The 20,574-nt window shown below is 43.8% G+C and overlaps 4 protein-coding genes across 4 annotated transcripts; 2 read left to right on the top strand and 2 right to left on the bottom strand.

Moving 5' to 3' along the window:
- The first annotated feature begins 2,937 nt into the window (after positions 1-2,937).
- LOC127773280 (uncharacterized) lies at positions 2,938-5,029 on the top strand. Its single transcript, XM_052299320.1, has 4 exons — positions 2,938-3,130; positions 3,309-3,354; positions 4,472-4,559; positions 4,677-5,029. Exons 1-3 carry the CDS (start codon positions 2,975-2,977, stop codon positions 4,525-4,527), a joined length of 258 nt encoding a protein of 85 aa, XP_052155280.1. The 5' UTR covers positions 2,938-2,974; the 3' UTR covers positions 4,528-4,559; positions 4,677-5,029.
- Positions 5,030-5,265: 236 nt separating this feature from the next.
- On the bottom strand, positions 5,266-7,990 carry LOC127773279 (peptide methionine sulfoxide reductase B3, chloroplastic). Its single transcript, XM_052299319.1, has 3 exons — positions 7,585-7,990; positions 5,685-5,841; positions 5,266-5,572 (listed from the first exon to the last, which is right to left on the bottom strand). Exons 1-3 carry the CDS (start codon positions 7,950-7,952, stop codon positions 5,408-5,410), a joined length of 690 nt encoding a protein of 229 aa, XP_052155279.1. The 5' UTR covers positions 7,953-7,990; the 3' UTR covers positions 5,266-5,407.
- Positions 7,991-9,490: 1,500 nt separating this feature from the next.
- LOC127773277 (transcription termination factor MTERF4, chloroplastic) lies at positions 9,491-11,602 on the bottom strand. The gene has a single exon (XM_052299316.1). It carries the CDS (start codon positions 11,506-11,508, stop codon positions 9,982-9,984), a length of 1,527 nt encoding a protein of 508 aa, XP_052155276.1. The 5' UTR covers positions 11,509-11,602; the 3' UTR covers positions 9,491-9,981.
- Positions 11,603-14,806: 3,204 nt separating this feature from the next.
- LOC127773278 (uncharacterized) lies at positions 14,807-18,193 on the top strand. The gene has a single exon (XM_052299318.1). The coding sequence runs from the start codon at positions 14,865-14,867 to the stop codon at positions 16,059-16,061; it is 1,197 nt and encodes a 398-aa protein (XP_052155278.1). The 5' UTR covers positions 14,807-14,864; the 3' UTR covers positions 16,062-18,193.
- The last annotated feature ends 2,381 nt before the right edge of the window (positions 18,194-20,574 follow it).

The following is a 20,574-nucleotide window of genomic DNA, read 5'->3' as shown; positions in this document are numbered from 1 at the left end:
TTTGATTACAGTAAAAATAACATCACCAATACGAGCATATTGCTGATTACTAGCAGCTCCTATGACTCGAATGCACATCAATTTTTGAGCTCCACTGTTATCTGCTACATTTAAAAGGGTCTGAGGTTGAATCATATTATTTTGATTTCAATTTGTTATTTCAATGCAAAAGGATGAAAGAAATATTGTCTTTCCAGAAAGAAGAACCTGGTTTTTTTATTTTCAATACTACTTTTTTTGGGGGGTTATATTTCTAACCGAAGAAATTGACTTCGTATGGGCATTTTACTGGCAGCTATGGAAATAGCTGCTTTAGCTACAGTTTCGGATACTCTGCCCATTTCATAAAGTATTCGACCTGGTTTAACAACGGCTACCCAATATTCGGGGGATCCCTTTCCTAAACCCATACGTGTTCCCGTCGGTCTTATTGTAACCGGTTTGTCGGGAAATATACGTACCCAGATTTTTCCACCACGACGTGCATATCATGTCATTGCTCTTCGTCCTGCTTCTATCTGCCTCGCCGTAATCCAAGTGGGTTCAAGTGCTTGAAGAGCATATCTACCAAAACAAATACAATTGCCTCGGTAGGATTTTCCTTCATTCTTCCTCTATGTTGTTTATGAAATCTGGTTCTTTTGGGGTTATAGTCGATGGTTCTCTCTTAGTTGCATCTCTACTGCAAAACTGGACATGAGAGTTTCTTCTCATCCAGCTCCTCGCGAATCAAATGAGAAAGTGTGCAAATTTCTCTAATTCCACAATATTCTAAAATATTACGGATAGATACACATTAATAGGAAAGGTTAGGGGTTTTAATATTGAATTTATTAAAATACTAAAATATATAGTCAAGAAAGAGGATCTAGAATATATCTAGATGTGTATGTTTATTTATCTATATTCTATATTTAATGTAATTCTTTTTTTTAATCTCCTTTTTTTATTTTACTCTTATTGAATCGCGGTAAAGTATTCTAATTCAATAAAAATTTCGCGGGCGAATATTTACTCTTTCCTGTCTTATTTGTTAATTCATAACCTTATCAAATAAGATAATTTTTTTTGGTTTGTTCTGCCATCCCACCCAATGAAGTATTGGGATTCTTTTCAAGAAAATCCTATCCAGTCATAGGTTCTGTCGTTCCCACTGCTTCTCCTTTAATGGTTAGGTTTGAATCTCGCAATGGAGCTTCCAAAAAATTTCTTTCCGAGTCAATTTCTCAGTTTTATTAACTCAGGACGCTCTTTGTTATTCCTTGAAATTTGTATTTCTTGTTTCAATCAAATTATGATTTCGAATCTCTGTTATTTTTATTATATTTATGCTTTATCACATTGCTTTTTATGATGTAATTCATAGACCATACATATTGGAATCCTATATCTTTCTTTTTTCTCTTCCTTCTTTCTATCATCCTTCCTTTTATCTACATCCCCTTTAGTTTTGCTTCACAACTTAGAATCCTATTTTTTTAAAGAAAAAATTGCAGTTGCTACACGTATATGATAGATTTACTCATTTATGATAGATGTATTTATTCATATAGTGACTGTTTCTTAGTTAGGATCTCGACAATACGAAGCAATAGGTTGGTTATTAGTTCATTTTCTATAATTACATAGTAGTGTTCATTCTATTTTTTTAATCCCCTTTTTGAACCCTAAAAAAAAACTAACGAGTCACACACTAAGCATAGCAATTTTATTAAAAGATTTCTCAATTTTCATTAAATCTTATAGAAAGAGGTAGAATTTCTTCTTTTTTTCAGGGATTTTAGGGAAAATAAGGCTCTTGTCATTTTTTATTCTATTACTGAACAGAATGGGAAGACAGGGTTGGTTATTCTTCGTCTACGAATATCCAAATTTTAACTCCTAATACTCCATAGATAGTTCGAATTGGATAGCAGCAATAATCAATTTTAGCGTGAATTGTTTGGAGGGGAAGTCTACCTTTTTTGATGCATTCGGCACGCGCAATTTCTTTTCCCGTGAGACGGCCTGCAATTTTTACTTTTACTCCCTTTATATCTGTTTTTTTAGTTAATTCAATGACCCCTATACATTTATCGACAAATTTTCTCTTAAAAATTTGACAGATGTAATTATAGTACAATCGTAGTGTAGTTACACTGTAACTCATATGTAATTATACTGTAACTTGCATGTAACTACAGTGTAACTTATATGTAAGTTTCACGTAATTTTGAATCGTTAGATCTATTACAAAATTTGTTCTGGTGAGGAAGAAAACAAATCATAGCACACACATATGTGAAAAAATTTGTTCCCAAGATCTCCATTTTATCGAAATAACAAGTTACGGAAAGATTTTTGAAAATTACATACAACTTACATTATAGTTACAGTGTAATTACATGCTAGTTATAGTGTAATTACACTACGATTATACTGTAATTACATCCGTCAAATTTTTGAGGAAAAATTTATCGACAAATATATAGCAAAATTATATCTCATTCATATGATCAATTGACCACCATATCTGGTTCTCTTACCCAGTTTCACTTTCATAGCACGTCTGAGAGCACGCTTGTGCTTTGATGCTTTCTCGCGTTGACAACTCGAAAACGTGTTTATCCATAGTTCCATGCCCGTATCTCCAAAACGTATTTCTGATTTACGCTTTCAAGGTGTGCAGCGACATCAAAATATGTATATGGTTCAGTGCCTTATTTGAGGCAAATATTTTTCATGGCAGAAAGATCAAACTGCACCACATCTCATTCACATGATCAAATTAACCATGTCTGAAAACACGCTTGTGCTTTGATACTTCCCCGCTTTGACAGCTGGAAAGCGTGTTTCTCCATGACCGAAAGGGTTCCATGTCCGTATCTCGGAAACGTACTTTCGATTTACGCTTTCAAGAAATGGACCAAATAGGAGTCCGGGCTCGAGCCGCTCGACTCGACCGATTCGACACCGACGAAAGAGGGCGAAAACCATGGGCTCCTCCTCGAGCAACGGCCGGGCCGCGCCCGCGCCGCCGCCTCCGGCTGCGCCTGCGCCGCCGCACCCACTCCACGTGATGGACGCCGACGAGGAGGACGAGAACGTGAAGCAGCTCAGCGAGTGCGCCGCCCTCTACCTCTCCCTCCAGGCACCGATTCTCTCCCGCTCCCTTTCCCCTCTCCCTCCCCTGCGTGTTCTCTTCCCCGCCTCGTTCTTAGTAGTTGAGGACTTGAGGAGGCGAAGGCGATTCCTGTCCTGCTGCCGCGCGCAAATCTCTTCCTGACTTAACAGTCTCTGATCTTGCTGTTCGCTTGGATCCTTTGCAGGATTGCCTCGTGGAGTCCAACCGCAACTGGAAGGCCTGCCAAGCACGTAAGCATCGCGACAAATTCGTCATTCCTTTCTCTCTCTCTATAGTAGGCCTTGGCTTCATATTGGTGAACTGAATGAGTTGCTGAAAGTTGCTGATTGCTTGCTCAGATTGGAACTGATCAACTGAATTTGTTGTCAAATGGTTTGGAATTAGGCAAAACCTTGGATTTGTAGTGTTGTGTTGAATACCCAGGATAACTGCCTCATGTTACATGTGAATGGTTTCTGGTTTATCAAGTGTTAATGTAAACTCAGGAATGCTACGAAATTTTCTTCTTCAAAAGAGAGTGCTTATGGTATAGCTGAAGTGAGGCTCACTTGCTTATCACATTACACTCTCAGAGAGAAAAGGAAATGTGGGGAATTTTTCTTGCTTCTTTGGGAATTGAATTGTTTTGTATGAAATTCTTGCATATAGATAGGTTCTTAATGGCATGATATGGCCTTCAATAGCTTAAAACGTGCTAGAATGGGAGTTAGAATCATCCAAGATAAATCTACATGTGAATGTGGTTTAGCTTCATGTCTTTCCCGAAACTATTCTAAGGCTTCGCGAAGTTATGTCTTTCGGCGCTTCTTTACAACCATGCGCACTTGTGCGATATTACTGGGTAATTTTCTAGTAAAAGAAGTTGCTGATCCATGAGGCAATTTGTACACATTTGGCTTACCTAACAGCTCGCAGGCCCTTAACAAGTAACAACAGCAGGCATGCAGATCCAACTTTATCATATAGCACTAATGTCCTAGGCTCCTAGCACTGCACAAAGTTTGGTCACACATTTGCATCCTAGTTGCTTTCCAAAATCGAATAACTTACAGCCACATTTTATTTTGTCTTTTGGCTGTACAATTGCTGTGATGAGGTTAATGTTTGCTCAAGTCAAGGGGCTAGACCTGAGTTGAGATGTTGCAATTTTAAGATGCTTTGCATTGTGATCCGAGCTAAATGTAGCATTTCTTTGAGGATAAAAGTATGGTAGCTATGATAGTTACATCCATATTTGTTTAAAGTTAGTGCTGTCTTAGTTTTCCACAAGCTGGATTCTGGTTTTATTATCGTAACATTATCTCACTTTGTTCTAACAATATCTGTGTTGCTTCCTTTTTATGGCAGATGTTCAAGCCTTGAAAGCATGTGAGGCAAAGAGAAACAAAAGTGAAACAAGATAAAATTATTTTGCAATATTTGGCACTAATACCAGGCAAGTAGAAAGTTAATAGGGTTTGAAGAGTTTTGAAATCAACTGACTTGTTTCTTCAAATATTGCGTTATGGCTGTTGCAATCAGCATCGAACTGAACACTATGTTTTTTCACCAGTCTGCTTTTGGAAGGTTTATCATATTCTTCATTGAGGATGGCGACACCATAGGCAGCGTGTTTAGAGCTGTTAGCTGATGATGGAGAAGGTCTACAGCATCATAACCTGGAGTTAACTTGTTAAAAGAACCTGTAGTTAGATTTCGACCGAAAGGACACAGGATGAGCTCGCCACGTTAACTGAACTTGCTTGATTTTTTCTGGTGGCAGTCGCTGTTTCTTCACATTTTCATGAAATGAGACAATATTAGCATTACATGCGCCTTTGGATAACTGCTGATATGAGTTCATAGCTTAAGATTATCATTGTTGCTGAGATGCCTTTAGGCTTTTCCAATACCTGTTTTGGCTTTGTTTTGGGGCGCACATGGTTCGCCACATCGTCTATACAAGTGACATCGTAGCGACAGAATCAGCGTCTTCAGTGACGCAACTGCCATTGCAGACCGAGAACACCAACTCCTGCCATTCTCCCGGTGGCTTTCTCCATCGGATAGTTTCTTCCGTGTTCAATTATGTACGGATATGAACTTCTCTGGTTATCGGAAAAAATGTAGAACTGGAAGTGTAAATAGGTTACAGCCAAAAGTTTTCGACAATCATCAGACTTGGTATTTCGCATTATTGACAAACCGCAGAGTATAAATTGCTTTCTGAAAAATCCGATACTTTTTTAATAAGGTTTACTATGACTGCGCAGACTGTTCTATTGCTGGCTTATACTTCCATGCTCAAAGCTTACTATCTTCTGAGGCTGGAATGAACTTGAGTGAGATACTGTTAACACAATGCCGCTCATCTGTAGGCGTGTTGAACCCCTCCCCTTTGAAGACATGTCCTAAATGTCCTCCGCAAGCCGCACAGGTGATCTCTATTCGCCTGCCATCAGGATCAGGCTGAAGTTGCAAAATAGTGCCAGCATCAGTAGGAGAGTATGGAACGACCGAAAGAGGAAAACAAAACACCATATATATTCATCGCCATTCGATGTAGAAGACAAAACCATACCGTTCGTGCGATGGCTCCGGGAAATCCTTCATAGAATGCTGGCCAACCACAACCTGAGTTGAATTTAGTAGATGACTTGTACAATGGAGTCCCGCATCCAGCACATTCATAAACACCCTCAGCGAAGAGCTTGTCATATTCACCTGTTCCAGGATACCTGGAAAAAAAAAAGATCAAATCAAAATTAGTTCAAGACACTACCAGATTAACCATGTCATACACCAGTAATTCGTTAACTGTACGACAACACAATGTTGATAATGAGAATAGGATCAGCACTGCAACTTCGTACAGAATTATCTTTTTGCAGTTTTGTTACATTACTCAATTGTCAGGACTCAGGACTACAGTTGCAGATCAGGAACAAAACAAGCCTCAAAGGATGGTAAGTTGGTTACAACCAACAAGCATTTGTAGTGACTTCGCTTTATTAACTTTGGCTGAGCTATTTTTCGCTTACATTCTGCACTTCATGATATGCAGCTGTGTCCAATGAGACAATAACATGTTGGTCGAATACTAGACAAAAGAAATATTACCGACAAAAGGGTTCATGCACTAGTACTATGTCTGTATAGCAAGATACAATCCTGGTCAAGACTCAAGACAAAGAGGATATGTCTAGAGACAAACCTAAAATTAACATTTCATACAGGATCATAGTAACAAGCTGATTTTTTTAGACAATCATATGTATATACACAGCCAGTAGTAACGGGCTGGTAAACTGATAAATTTCGTCTTCAGAGTAAAATATCAGATACTGTTACACATGAAATTCCACATGTAATTCTACCATTTGATATCCAAAGTACAGCTGGTACTTAATTTATGAACAATTGTGTGCACAAAAAATCATTATGTCATCAAAATGCAAAAATAGGAAGGCATCCATTCCAAGAACGTACATTCAGTCATTCAGATGAGAGTTATGTTTTTTCACAAACTGGCAAAAGGATTGCACGCCATTGTATTAGAAGAAGCAATTGTAGTTTACACGACATGACGACTGGGAGCCATCGTGAGTTTACATATCAGTTTCCACTTTCCTACTAAATCTGTAGCCATAGGTGCGTGTTTTTCTTGTGCTTGAGCCGATGATTAGGAAACTAACTATATCTATTGTCACATCATTTTAATTTTAAACCTCTGGAATATTAGTTCTTCAATTTGTTGCTAATTTTGCCAAGTTTTTTTTTCTAATTACTGTCAATTTATATAGACTTTTAGCTCTGATGTTTTTTTTATCATCTATAAAAAATCTTTGAATTTATGTAATACTTTTTATACAATTTTTTTTATCATAATCATTTGTTAAGCTGCCCCCCTCATAGTTAAATCCTAGCTTCGCAACTGATCACAAGCATTTTAGTTTGTTTTTTCTTCTTTTGCTTGGTAAAATCAATTGGCCTGGTCGGCTATTATTTTTGTGGCTGCTCCCACCCAATAGCTTTGGCTGTGCAGCTGTACACTTCACAGCTGAGCAGGGCCAAATCATAACCATTTAAATTGCATTAGCAGATCTAGAAACGTTTGCAGCATGCAAAAATGTCCCAGAAATGCAACTAGATAACATTACAACTGTTGACCCATGGCAAAAAAAAAAAAAGATGGAAACTCGGGAGCAGATTAATAAAGAGACAGGATGGTTGGCTGTCCAGAGCCAGTAACCATGCATAGGCAAGTCATATCTGAAAGAGCTCTTGCAAAGTAGCAAGGAAATGCACCGTTCCACACATGCTCATACATGATCCGAGTATATACTGATTCAAAGTTTTAAGAAATTGGCATTATCAGAAACGGAAACAGAAACAGATAGCAAATTAGCAATGACTTTACGCTAGTATTTTTTATTCTAAGGGGAAAAGAAGGATAAACAGTGGGAAGAAACACGTCTTACTCCGTGCCCTTGAGGCGGAGGATGCGGAACTGCTCCGGCGAGAGGATGGCCTCCCACTCCTCCTCCGACTTCTGCACGGATCCCGGAGGCGGCGGCGCCGCCGACGAGGACATCGCCACGACGCCCTGCAGCCGCCGCCGGCCCGCCGTCCCGCGGCACCGGCTGGCGGCCCACTGGTTGTGGTTGCAGTGCGGCCGCGAGCACGAGAGGGTGACGTGCCGAGGAGGAGGCGCGGCGGTGGTGGAGGAGGGCCGGGCGAGGAAGAAGGAGGCGAGCGCGGAGAGCGGGCGCGCGGCGAGCGGCGCGCCGGGGTGCGGGTGCGGGTGGGGCGACGCCATCCTCAGCTTGAGCAGATGCTGGACGCCCATTTTTTTTTCCTCCTTGGCGTGTTTCGTCTGGCAGTCCGTAGTACACGTGTCCTTTTCGTTTTCTGGTGGCGCTGATAGCTGATAAGGTTCTTGTGCAAGTGTAGTGACTGGATAACTTCATAAGGCCATGTACAAATGTACAATATGGTGCCTCGTAACTCACTGAAGGTTTGAAGTGATCTCGCAGGGTGGCAGATGAAACGGTGGTTGAACTGTGGTTCTAGGAGAGAGAAGACGATTTGTGTGATCCGGAAAGTTACAGAGGAGAAAAGAGAAACTGGAGGCCATTGACGAGTTGACGGGCTGGAGGTCATCGCCGCCAGCCCATGCCTCGTTGTGGCCCATGCCGCCAGGGAGGGAGGAGAGGGAGCCCAACGGCGGCTCCGAACAAATCGACACCACCTCCGGGAAGACGCTGACGAGGCGGTGGCTCGGCCAGATCCGGCGAGCATGACGCCAGATCTGTGGATCTCTCTGGCTCTCGAGCTCGGCCAGATCCAGCGAGCATGATGCCAGATCCGCACTGGAAAGCTCAAGCTCGAGCGCTGCTGATCCTGTCGCCCTTTGCCACACGAAGCTCGACATCAGAGATCTCATCACCACCATGAGCTGGGCGGGCCATGCCTCGTCGACAAGGCACAGAGAAGGAGAAGAGGAGCACCGACAGCAAAGGAGAAGGGGAGCGCCTCCGTCGGAGAAGGGGGAGAGGCGAGAATAACGACAGTGGTGGTAAGGGGGTGGGGGTGGAAAATGAATGTGAGAGGCTAATTGTGAGACCGTTAGGAGGTTAGAGTATATATATGTGTTCTTTTTTGTTGTTATAAGGTCTAAAATATAAAAGTATTATCGATGTGATAATAAAAAAATTAATAAGGACTGAAATGAAAAAACATTTAGCACTTAGCAGTAGTCTCCATTAAAGGATTGTGTGTATATTAGTGGCCTTAGCCTACGTGGTAACTTGAGACCACTAATAGTAGTAGCCTCCATTGTACATGTCCTCTTGGAATAAATGGTATTTATGAAGAAAATGCAGATCTCGGATAAGTCAGCCTCATCTTTTTTTTTTATACTTATACCTATCAGTCAAAATTTAAATTTTAAACCTAAAATTTAGAGTTAATTTTAGGGCCTTTCATCATAATTTATCTTTTAGCTTTTGCTTGTAGATGTCAAGAACACGTATACCAAAGTTTTATTCACAAATTATTTTTCATTTGCAAATATGCCGTTTCACTTTTTCCTCCAATATGCCAAACCATGGTGCTGATACCTGCTGCGTTCCAATTGAAAGGCAGCTACTTTGTTCTTGTGACAACTTCTAAAACTAAAACCTGTAGATATCTGTGCCTTTTTCTCTTACTGAGCATCTGAAATGCCCTTTTCCAGAAATGCAGAAAATGCTGCAACTTCGTTGCTCTCCTTAAAGACAGGATTTTAGTCTTAGCACCTGCAAGTTATGGATTTAGCTCATCTATTGGCAATCTATATCAGTTTTGAGTGTATGGCACTTGCTGGTGACGAAATCTCTTTTCCAGCTTGTAGGCATAAGCCGTATAATCCTCTCAAAGAAAATCATAAACGAATGGTACGTTTCATGAAAAATAACAAGAGATGGAAAAAAAAAGTATGCAAGGCCAACAAATGTTCTATGCAGCACAACTGTCCAAATTCTGAAGAAAATGTGAGCCCCTAATGCACTGGCCAGAACCAGGTTAAAATGAAGTTTCGTATTCAGGAAATATGAACTGTCCACACGAGGTATTTTTTCTCAAAAATATGTTTCTAAATGGAAATACCAACTTGTCAGTAACAAATATGAGCAATACAGCACTACACAGATCAAGGATATCTGAATGCATTGGACCTCTAAGCTACAATTTTATATATCCAGCATTTGTTGATCAAGCCAATCCTTCAAAAACAACCACCTAGTGACCGCATGACTGCATCATATCATGTACAACAGAGCATCAAGCTGAAGACCTACATGCAAGTTCGTCAGCAAACAGTTGATACTTGAAGCATGTTACTCAACAAACTCATCATCGGTGCTGTCATAATCACTATCCTCATCCAGATCTTCATCTTCCACCTCATCCTCTACTCGCTCCGACAAAGTGTTCGTGTCAAAAGAGTTATCAACTTCCATTTCCTCAATGCCAATCGTATCATATTTCATGCGCTCATCGAATTTGGCATCAGAACAGTTTAGAAGCCATGCAAGAGAGCATGTGAATCCCTTCTTCGCCACCATCTCATGCCGTGGCCTTACAGTCGACTCAAGGCCATATGTAAAGAATGCAGGGAATTCAACCAGCTCCTCCAAATCCCTCTCCATCTCATTCTGGAAGTACTCAAAGCTCATCTTCATTATATCCATGTTCAATGCGAGCAGCTGTGGGCATGCTACGACCATCTTGCTGACCTGAGAGAGCAAGAAGCCACAAGATGTAAGGAAATTAACATGCTTTAGAACTGCAGTTCGGCCAAGGCTAATGGCTTGTGGCATCCTCTCTATCACTCTACCAAAATCTTCACTGCTGACCAAAATGCTAGACTCAAACAAGCTCTGTTGTGCAGCAAGCTTGTCTCTCAGCTCAATTCCAAGAATGTCTGGGTATTGTGCCACAATGAATGCTAATGCTTCCTTCCTCACCCCAAATTCCAGAAGCGCCTCAATATTAGGCTTCACCTTGTCCTCCAACCCAAAACCAAGAACATATGGCTTCTTCTCGATGATTCTTGCAATAGCTAGCCTCTGCAACCCAATGCCCTCAAGGTGTTCGACGAAAGGCTTAATGATCTTACCCACCCGCATGCCCAGCACCTCTGGGAAACGGGTGATGACGCTGCCAACCTGCCGCCTTGCCACGCCAATGCCGACGAGGTAGGCGATAGAGGTGCTCATGGTTCCCTCGAGCTTGAAGCCGAGGAGCTCGGGGTAGCGCTCGAGCACCCGCGGCACGTCGTGCGGCCTGACGTCCATGCCCTGGAGGTACTTGACAACGGGGGCGAGGTCGACGACGACGCTGGCGTGGAGCACCTGCGGGTAGCGGCGGAGCAGGTCCGGGAGCGCGTCCTGGCGGACGCCGAGCTTGCCGAGGTAGTCGAGGACGGGGACCATGTTCTTGCGGACGCTGCAGCCCAGCGCGAGCGGGTACGCGGCGAGGTCCTCGTTGGAGAGGCCGAGGGAGTGCAGGAACTCGACGCGCTCGCGCATGACGTCGACGGTGGCGGGGAGCTCGAGGCCGGCGAGCTCGCCCGGGTCGACGCCGAGCGAGGCGAGGAACGCGTCGACGTCGGCGCGGCGGGCGGCGCGGCCGCGCTCCATGTCGAGGAGGCTGGGGCGCGCGTAGAGGGAGGAGGAGGGGGAGGGGCGGGGGCTGGGCCGGGGCCTGGCATGGGCGGGGCCCCGGGAGCGGCCGGCGCGGGGCGGGGAGGAGGCGGATGTGGAGGCGGAGGCGGTGAGCCGGAGGAGCTTGCGGAGGTGGGGGGATGGGGGGAGAGGAGGCGGCTTGGGGTGGGCGGAAAAGAGGAAGAGGGACTTCATCATTTGGCGAGAGGAGGAAGAGAGGCGAGGAGAGGGGGGTTTGGGGCGATGAGACGATGGGAGCTCGGCCCGCTCGGGGCCTCGGGGTAGAGACGGCGCAGGTGGCCGGCCGAGTAGTCGATGGAGGGGGGTATCTTCCTCTGAATATCGATTCCCCTGGTTTTCTTTATAAACAGTTATTAATCCGTTTAGTATAGTTATTACTAATATTTTTAAAAAAAAATTGAGGAAAAAAAAGACTCTAGCCATTACCTGAAATATTTTTTCTAGAAAACAACCATTTTGTAGAAAAAGATTTAAATCTCGAAAAAAATGCCCCACGTTCCAATTGAAGGGTACTCAGTAGTCACTTTGTTATTCTGACAACTTTCTAAAATCCGAAAAGGGAGTATCTGAATTCTCATTTTCAGATTTTTGCTTGTTCTGTGAAGAGGTGATCGAAATGCAGGTTTGAGAGTAGGGGAGGCTTAGAGAGAGTTAGAAAAAAAAATCTTCCCGATCCCTCTTCCCCCAACTCCAGCGGCTCACCATGGGTGATGGCCGGAAGAGGAGTCGAGCATCTACTCTACTAGTTCTTTAGTATAGATTAGGTTAGAGTTTTCTATAGTCGGGTTATCTCATAGATCAAACTAGTCTTGTTTTGGGGTTTTCTTCTTCCCATGTGCTAGCTCATGGAAGTGATGAAGGTTGTAGGAGGTGGTGGCTTCGTTTGTCAGAGGTGGCAAAATGGAAGGTTTCGAGAGAAGAACCCACAACCGACATCTTGGCTGGAGGTGGAGATGTAGGCCCTTCCTTCCGGCTTGGAAGCCGACTGCCAAAGCTGCTTTTGCGGCGGTCAGGAAGAATCAACTTAGGGGAGTTGTTGCTCCTAGTTGAAGACCTCGACGATGGTGGTTGTTTGGTGCAGTGGTTTTGTGCTTGGCTCCAGATCTGCAGGGGAAGATGTTGACGGGAGTATTGGGGAGGGGGGGGGACAAGCTCTGCGCTATGACATCGGCCGGGACACTAATATATGGTCATATGGAGATAAAAAGGTAATCACTAGAAAGTTGACTGCCTCCAGATGAAGGTTGTCGTCCTGTTGCTCGCTTCTAGTCATTCCTTTGCTAGTACTTGCTGTCGTCAATGCATTGGTTGTGTGCTTGTCCACTCAATCAATGGCCCCGACAGTGATGATGGCCTAGTGCTGAATGGGAGTTTCTCTTGGTTGATTTGGCCATCAAGCAATTTATTCAACATCCACAAATTGCAGGCTACCTCTTCCTCAACCACTTTCGTTCAGGTCAAAAGGCAATGGTTCATTCGTCACCATCCTAATCTTTCACTTGAAGATCAACTAGACTTTAGAGATGGCTTCATTTTTGCTTCCAGATAGTGGGTACCATGCAGGGTTCGCCATTCGCGTTGAGCACGGTTCACGTGTGCAACCTTGGTTCACAGGACTATAGTCAGTGTTCCTCATATTTAGATTTAGTGGTGAACTCCGTGAAAATCATTTGCTGTGTTCGGTGAAGCTCATACCAAAATCTACGACGCAATAACAAACCTCTCATTTGTGCCATTCCGTGGAGGCAACCGAAGGGAATTACCGGTTTGTCAAGCAGTGTGGATATTTATAGAGGCCGTTGGATGTAGTTGTCGCGGCAAAGCCGCAGCTTCCTGTCAATTGACAATCTTTATTACTGTTTGCTTTCATTATGAAGCATATTTCTTTAGTCTAGTTACCCTTCCTTTTAACAAGGATGGTTCAATGCTTTCACTTATTTTGCATGGCGATGTACTTGGGATTATTCCCCTGATCCCTGACTATCTCTAATAAAAATGTTCTTGAGTCTTAAAAAAAAGAATTCTTAGTTCTAAAGCTGCAGAAAAATTGAAATTTTCTTGCACACCTTAAGACAATGTTTTAGCCTTGATACCTGCAAGTTATGAATTTAGCCCATGTTTGTAGTTTATCATGGTTGACTCTCTAATACTTCGTGATGGTGAAAGCTCTTCCAATATATATGCATGGTCTTAAAAAATCATAATGACGTATTTCACGAAAAATAAGAAGAGATGGCAAAAATATATACAAGACTAATATATTGCAGTTGTTCTATTGAAATAAGAAGATCTATCAAAGCTATGAAGAAAATTTTTGTATTAACGTTTCTGCTTAAAAAAACTTTACAATCTACTTGGTCTAATAAAAGTTGTTATACATCCATCCTAAAATATAATAATTCTTAGCATTCATTTTTTTTTTCAAAAACATATCAATTCCAAGTTGTTGGGTTCTGTATTTGAGAAAACAAAATCAAAACTTAACTATTTGATGGGAAACACCATATGAAATCTTGCAAATTTCGGATTGGATCACTTTGAAATTCATGCAATACCCCATAAACATAACACCTCCTCTCCTCCATCCTCACTCCTACCGCTGCCATGACTTGGTCAAGTGAGCGCTCGATGCCCCACCTCCTGTGTCGTTGTCGTCCACCACATTGCCACCCGGCTAAACTGGTGGTCGAAAGGTGCCGACAAGGCACCCCTAGCAAGCCTCTTCTCCCTTCCCTAGCCCTCCTTCTACTTAAGGGCCCCTTTGATTCGCAGCATAGGAAAAACGCAGGAATAGGAAAAACACATGATTTGAAGTGGTAGGATTTTCAAATCCTATGGGAAGAGAAAACAGAGGAAAACGTAAGAAGATCCCTTTGATAGAGGCATAGGGAAAACAAATGAATCTGCACATCACTTCATTTCCAAGAGGTCTGACCTCTTTTTTAGTTTCTTTTGAAATCCACTCATAGGAGTGCAATCCTATGGAATTTATACTTGCCTTTCCTATGAATCAAAGAGGCTTGAAGGAAAAAAAATCCTTTGGAATCCCATTCCTCCAAAAATCCTTTGGCATTCCTTTAAATCAAAGAGGCCCTAAGCCAAATTCACCAATACCACCCGCCGTTAACGTTGGCCAGCTATCTTCCTTCATCCACGTGGCTCTCTAGCATTGTTGCCTACCCATGTCCATTATTTTTCATTTATAGTCGTATCACTATTTCCACAACAATCCATTTAAACCCGTCGATACCCTCTATCCCTAAACCCTAACTTTGTCAGGGTATTGCATGTTATTAAAGCTTCGTTGGAGTTTAAGGAGAAGGAGCTGAGATTGTGGGAGCGCGAATCACCGAAGCAAATTGTGAAGTAAGAAATTTATAAGGTTTTAGGCCCAAGTCTAGGATAACAACCATTTATCCATTAAAAGAAGTACTCAGAATAAATCCCCTTAATCCCAAGGGGTACCGTGAAAAAAAGGAGTACGGCTAAACCCTCGCGAGTCCCCACTCTTCCTCTCCCCGTTCTTCATCACCATGTTCGCCGCCATCTGCCGCCGCCGGCTCGCCGCCCTATTCCCCCAAATCCGCGGCGGCGGCGGCGCATATCATGTCCAGTCCAACCCCCAGGCCGCCCTCCTCTTCCACAGCTACTCCTCGACCGCCGTCACCGGCGGCTCCGACCCCGAGCCATGCCCCGACACCGTCTCTTACCTGGTCTCCTGCGGCCTCCCCCCGGCCGTCGCCCGTCACACGGCCGCCAACACCCGCGGCCTCCGGATCCGATCCACCGAGAAGGCGGACGCCGTCCGCACCCTCCTCCGCAGCTACGGCTTCTCCGACGCGGACGTCGCCCGGATTGCCCGCAGCGCCCCGCTGCTCCTCACCGTCGATCCCGACCGCATCATCCGCCCCAAGCTCGAGTTCTTCGCCACGATGGGGTTCCAGCCCAGCAAGCTGTCCACCGCGCCGCTCCTCCTCGCGCGCAGCCTCGAGAAGCACCTCGTCCCCACCATCCAGTTCCTCCGCAGCATCATCGGCAGCGACGACGGGATCCGCCGCGGGTTCTCCCGCATCCCTCGCGCACTCATGGTCAGCCTGGACAACTGCATGCGCCCCGCGGTGGAAGCCCTCCACAGGCACGGCCTCACCGGCCGCGAGGACGTGTCCAAAGTCCTCGTCCTCCAGATGGGCGTGCTCATGCTGTCGCCGGTCCGCATCGGCGAAATCTTCGAGGATCTCAAGGCTATGGGTATGTCCATCACGGACGGCCGCTTTGCCAACTCGTTCCGCGCGATGTGCAGCATGAGGAGGGCGACCTGGCTGCGGAAGGTGGCGCTGTACCGGAGCTTTGGCTTGTCCGAGAGTGAGGTGTTCGAGGCCTTCAAGAAGCAGCCCACGGCACTGCTTGGCGCTGACGAGACCATAAAAAAGAAGGCGTCGTTCTTCCGCGACGCGCTAAAGCTTGAAATGCGCGAGGTAATGGTGCATCCTGTTGTTATGGCATATAGCTTTGAGAAGACCATCCTGCCAAGGTGTGCCGTGTTGAGCGTGTTGATGAGAGAGGGGAAGATTAATCCAGATATCCAGTTGCTTCATGCATTGCTTGGCAGTGCCAAGACATTCTCAGGGAGGTATGTAGATAGGTTTGCTGCTGATGTGCCAGACGTTGTTGAAGCATATGAGGGTAAGATCAAATTCAAAGGATTCAAGGGTCAGGGTCAGGGTGTTTAAGTCCACGGAAGCCAAAAGGCTATTCTTCTGGAGCAAAATCACTTCAGGTTGGGTTGTCTGTTTTTCTTTTAGAGCCATTGAGATCAAGGCATATGATTCTAAATTCTAACACTGTTTCATGGAGCAGCATTACTCTGTTGTTGGACCATGGTTACTTAGTATCATATATTTGTAGTTTAGCAGTTTCCATTTTGAAGTATTCTGGTCTTGGGAAACCTAGATACATGACGTCGTAGTGATACCTTTAAGGGCAATTCCTCTATCATTTTCTGATTTCAAACAATCTCGTAAATTAACTTAATTTGTGATTTTCAAACAGTTCTTTCTTCAACACACCTGAAATATCTGTGGTTTGTCTGTGTAGATTATCAAGTGTTCAGATTTCAGAGTTTCCTTATATGTGGTTATCCTGCAGCTTTACGTATAAATCTTGCATTGTCATTGAGAGAAAATGCAAGCTAGCACAATGAGGACATCATAAAACAAGTATAGTGGAAAATTATAGCTAGTGACATGAGGCATGGCTTGCAATGCCTATAAGGCAAAGAACTAAGCTTCTAAGCCTTGCTCTCCAGATCACTAAATAAGTGGATTTACTCCCTAATACATAGTAGAATGAAGAACATCAGAAGAAAACTAATTACTGGTATATTGATATGCAGATCAATGCTAAACTTGAACTATTTCCACTGCCACCATAAGAGAAGAAACATATATTTATCCCTATATTTTAATTGAAGATTACACTGCAGTAATCGTGCTGTACTGCTCTTGAAGCTTGCCAGGTTAACCACCCACAATAACCTGCATCTAACATGTGCTTAGGACTTATCATCTGCAAATCTTTGTTGTATGATTGCTAAGAATGTTCAAGAGTATCTGATAGTCTTGGAATTGTGAATGCGGAGTTACGGTGACTTCTTTGAACTGGTTTGATGTACTGTTCTTGCGAGGTATTGTGAAGTTTTGTGAGGAACTTGCTCAAAGTTTCAAAGTGTCCTTAATTCTGCTTAGTGGGAGTTTTAGGTCCTAGAATGGGATATCCATTTGGTTGAGAGTTGATGACATACAAATCATACTTGGTACTATATCAATAGGCTGAACTGTTACACACCATCTGAGTACTTGACTCCTTGTTGTTCTCCAAACCACATGTTATTTTCTTTGCTCCAGTATGATTCCTGAACTTATCCATATTGCTTCCATGAACTTGGAGGAAAGTTAGTCTTGTTTCTTCACGCTTGTTGTCTTCCTTAATGATTGTTGAAATTTATTCCTAGAAATAAGCACACTGCTAAAGTTTCTAGCCTACCCTTATTCCTTAATGATTGTTGAAACTTATTCCTAGATAGAAATAAGAATACTGTTAAAGTTTCTAGCCTCATATTGAATAGTGATTTTTTACGTTTGATACAGCAGTGATACATGTTATGCACACGTTTTCACTGGATACTGAGGTAACTACATGATTCAGTATTTCAGTTATCCATACAGTAGTAACTCATGTTTTGGAATGTGACATTTTCCCTCTAATAATTTGAGAGGTAATTAACAAGCATGACAACTGTGTATTTATCAGTTTAATTATAGGTATCTTGACATCTTTTCATTTTTAAGGATCAGATGCTGCAAGCCTGCAACAGTGGTTCCGAACAAACGGACCAAACGGCAGGGCGTCAACTGATGCTCCTTGCCGTCTATTAATGCAGACAAAATTTTATTTTATGTATAGATAGATGAAGTTATGAAACATGCTGGTAGAGAAACGGTCGACTGGCTTGATGTACATACCTCTGTTGGTTTAGGTGAATCGCTGTTCAATCGTTTCTGTGGTGCACACAATCCTTTTAACACAAGTCTAAGGATAGGGGCATAACAATGAATCCATATGTCTCAATAAATTTATATTGAAAATGTATGCATGTGAATGCTATTATGAGCGCAAGAATTTAAACTCTGATGCTTAAAGTATAAGCACGACTCTACCATACCACCAAATCTCTGGCGCTTCCTCTACTTGAGATTTTGCTGTCACATGGATTAGTGTGAATGTGATTATAGGCTTGCGAGATTTTGAACTAGTGAAGTACTATTTGGCTGTTTTCTTTCCTCTTTTTTCCCAACACACCTCTCATTTCTCACACGCACAAGTATCTCACACGCACAAGTATGTTTTTCAAATATTAAACGGTGTGTTTTTACAAAAGTTTTTTTTATAGGAAAGTTGTTTTAAAAAATAATACTAATTTATTTTAAAAAATACTAATACTTAATTAATTATAGAAAAGTTGTTTTAAAAAATCATACTAATTTATTTTTTTAAAAAATATAAATACTTAATTAATTATGTGTTAATAAATCACCTAGTTTTACAAGCCCGAGGATTATTTGCTAACCTCATGTGCCGAACACAGCTTTACACACGACTCTACCTACCACTACACCTATTTGAGATTTTGTTAGCACTTAGAGTACTTGTATAATTATTTCCCTACATATCGTGTTGACTTTATAATGCATTAAGAATTGAATTCGATTACAAACATGTTTGATGCAACTTTTTTTTTCAGAGTTTGAGGTATCTCGTTAACTAATTATTTCATCTGTCGCATGATATAGTAACGTAGTATCAGATAAGACGTTTGAGGTATCTTGTTAACTAATTATTTTCTCAGTTCTATAATATAGCAACACAGTATCAGATAAGACATTGCATTAGGGATGGTAATTTAACTCGTTTGCCCGTTTACCCGTAGGTAAAAACCCTAATAGAGTTGGGTTTGTTCTCCATTTAGTACCCATAGGTTTTTTTATTGGGTCAAAACCTATACCCAACGGGTATACGGACACGGGCAAAAACCAATTGACATGTGGTAACTTAGTTAAATTAGTATAAATGCCACCATCTAGTACTGATGAACTTGTAATGCTTGTATTGTTGAACTTGGTACAATTGTACCCTTTCTTTAAATTGCGATAATGTCTCTCTGCTTGTGGAGATTTGTGGTTGAAATGTTGAAATGTGAGTTTGTGACGGGTAAACGCGCATGCCCGCGAGCACATGGCGCCCGCGGACAACGGGCATGGGTAGTGTTCCTTGCCCGTCATGTAGTAACGGATATGCCCGCGGGCATGAATTACCTCGCGGGCATGGGTATGGGTAGTCACTACCCATGCCCGTCGTGTCCGACTGCCATCCCCACATTGCATAGTACAATGAATATAAACAGATACACGTCTAGATTCATTTTACTATGAAATTTCTCGTCCGGTACTAAATTATTATATTCTAGGATGGAGGGATTAGCTATTAATCTAAGCTGCATATGGATGAGGATATTATTGCATTTCAGAAAATGTTACTACTGTCAAAGTCAGTTGTAGTTTGAAATAGAGTAAATTTTAGGAAAAGGTATGAATTACCCCCACTGAACTATCGCAGTTGATCGAATTACCCCCTGAATCCGAAAACCAGACATTGCTCACCCTGAACTTTCAATACTGGACGAATTACCCCTCTCGACCCAATCCAGAGTGGTTTTTTCTTACGTGGCGTATGCGTGGCAATCCGGTCAGCATTTTATTTATAAAAAAATATTGGACCCACCCGTCATACTCATCTTCCCCTCTTCCTCTCTCTCCTCTTTCTTCCCTCTCTCTCTCTCTCTCATGGGGCAGCACGAAGGGCGGGGAGGTGGGTGGCGGCGCGGGGACGTGCAGTGGGCGGGCGGGCGGGCGGGCGGTCGGCGCAGACAGCAGTGCTCATAGCAGCACGCACGGCGCGACGGTGAGGAGGGGTGTGGTGGAGAGGCAAGCGGCGGCCACCTCATCTTCCCCTTCGATCTCCCTCCCCTCCCACCCTCTCAATGGCGGATCTCAGTGAAGTACGCAGCCGCGGTGAGCCCCGTCCTCCCGCCCCACCATGATCCCCGTTGACGACACGATGAATGCTGTCACCAGCGACGTCCCCAACATCAACTAGTTGACGATGGGGAACGTCACAACCGGCGCCACGGACGCGCGTTGCGACGTCGGGCATGCGCCGAGCGTGATGAGCGTCAACGAGCTGAATCCGACGAGGCCCACGCCCTCGCTGCTCCGCAGCCCGATGAACTCCAAGAAGAGCCCAATCCCGGTAGACGACGATATCCGGACGAGCTTGGGAATGAACTTGGCGAACTTGGAGCGCAACCCAATGACGGAGATAAAGAGGAAGATGTGGCCCTCGAGGAAGACGGTGGCGAGCGCGATGCGGTACGGGAGCCTGCTAGAGCCATGGAGCAAACACTCTCCGCTCCCTTGTCGTCCCCCTCCACCGTCGCCGCCGTGTCCTCCACCCCAACAACCGCGCCCGGCCCGCTCTCCCTGTTGCCATCCCCACTCCCGCGCGTCGGCGCGACCAACGCCTACCTCAACCCTCGCCTTGCGGCCGCCGCCTCAGTCCACTGCTCACCCCCACGTGCCGCCGTCTGCTGCCTACCCCTCTGTGCCGCCATGCGCACCCACGCCCTTG

Source organism: Oryza glaberrima, chromosome 5 (genome assembly GCF_000147395.1).
Source record: "Oryza glaberrima chromosome 5, OglaRS2, whole genome shotgun sequence".
In the NCBI taxonomy this organism is placed as follows: Eukaryota; Viridiplantae; Streptophyta; class Magnoliopsida; order Poales; family Poaceae; genus Oryza; species Oryza glaberrima.
Note: the sequence above shows the minus strand (reverse complement) of the source record. Positions and strands in the feature narration are given on the sequence as shown.

Excerpts from the sequence above, each read along its gene's own strand:
- LOC127773280 (XM_052299320.1), top strand. The coding sequence starts at position 2,975 with ATGGGCTCCTCCTCGAGCAACGGCCGGGCCGCGCCCGCGCCGCCGCCT. Across the intron at positions 3,131-3,308 it reads CCCTCTACCTCTCCCTCCAG|GATTGCCTCGTGGAGTCCAA; the intron begins GCACCGATTCTC and ends GATCCTTTGCAG. Across the intron at positions 3,355-4,471 it reads CTGGAAGGCCTGCCAAGCAC|ATGTTCAAGCCTTGAAAGCA; the intron begins GTAAGCATCGCG and ends TTTTTATGGCAG.
- LOC127773278 (XM_052299318.1), top strand. The coding sequence starts at position 14,865 with ATGTTCGCCGCCATCTGCCGCCGCCGGCTCGCCGCCCTATTCCCCCAA.
- LOC127773279 (XM_052299319.1), bottom strand. The coding sequence starts at position 7,952 with ATGGGCGTCCAGCATCTGCTCAAGCTGAGGATGGCGTCGCCCCACCCG. Across the intron at positions 5,842-7,584 it reads CTCCGCCTCAAGGGCACGGA|GTATCCTGGAACAGGTGAAT; the intron begins GTAAGACGTGTT and ends TTTTTTTTCCAG. Across the intron at positions 5,573-5,684 it reads CCGGAGCCATCGCACGAACG|CCTGATCCTGATGGCAGGCG; the intron begins GTATGGTTTTGT and ends TTGCAACTTCAG.
- LOC127773277 (XM_052299316.1), bottom strand. The coding sequence starts at position 11,508 with ATGATGAAGTCCCTCTTCCTCTTTTCCGCCCACCCCAAGCCGCCTCCT.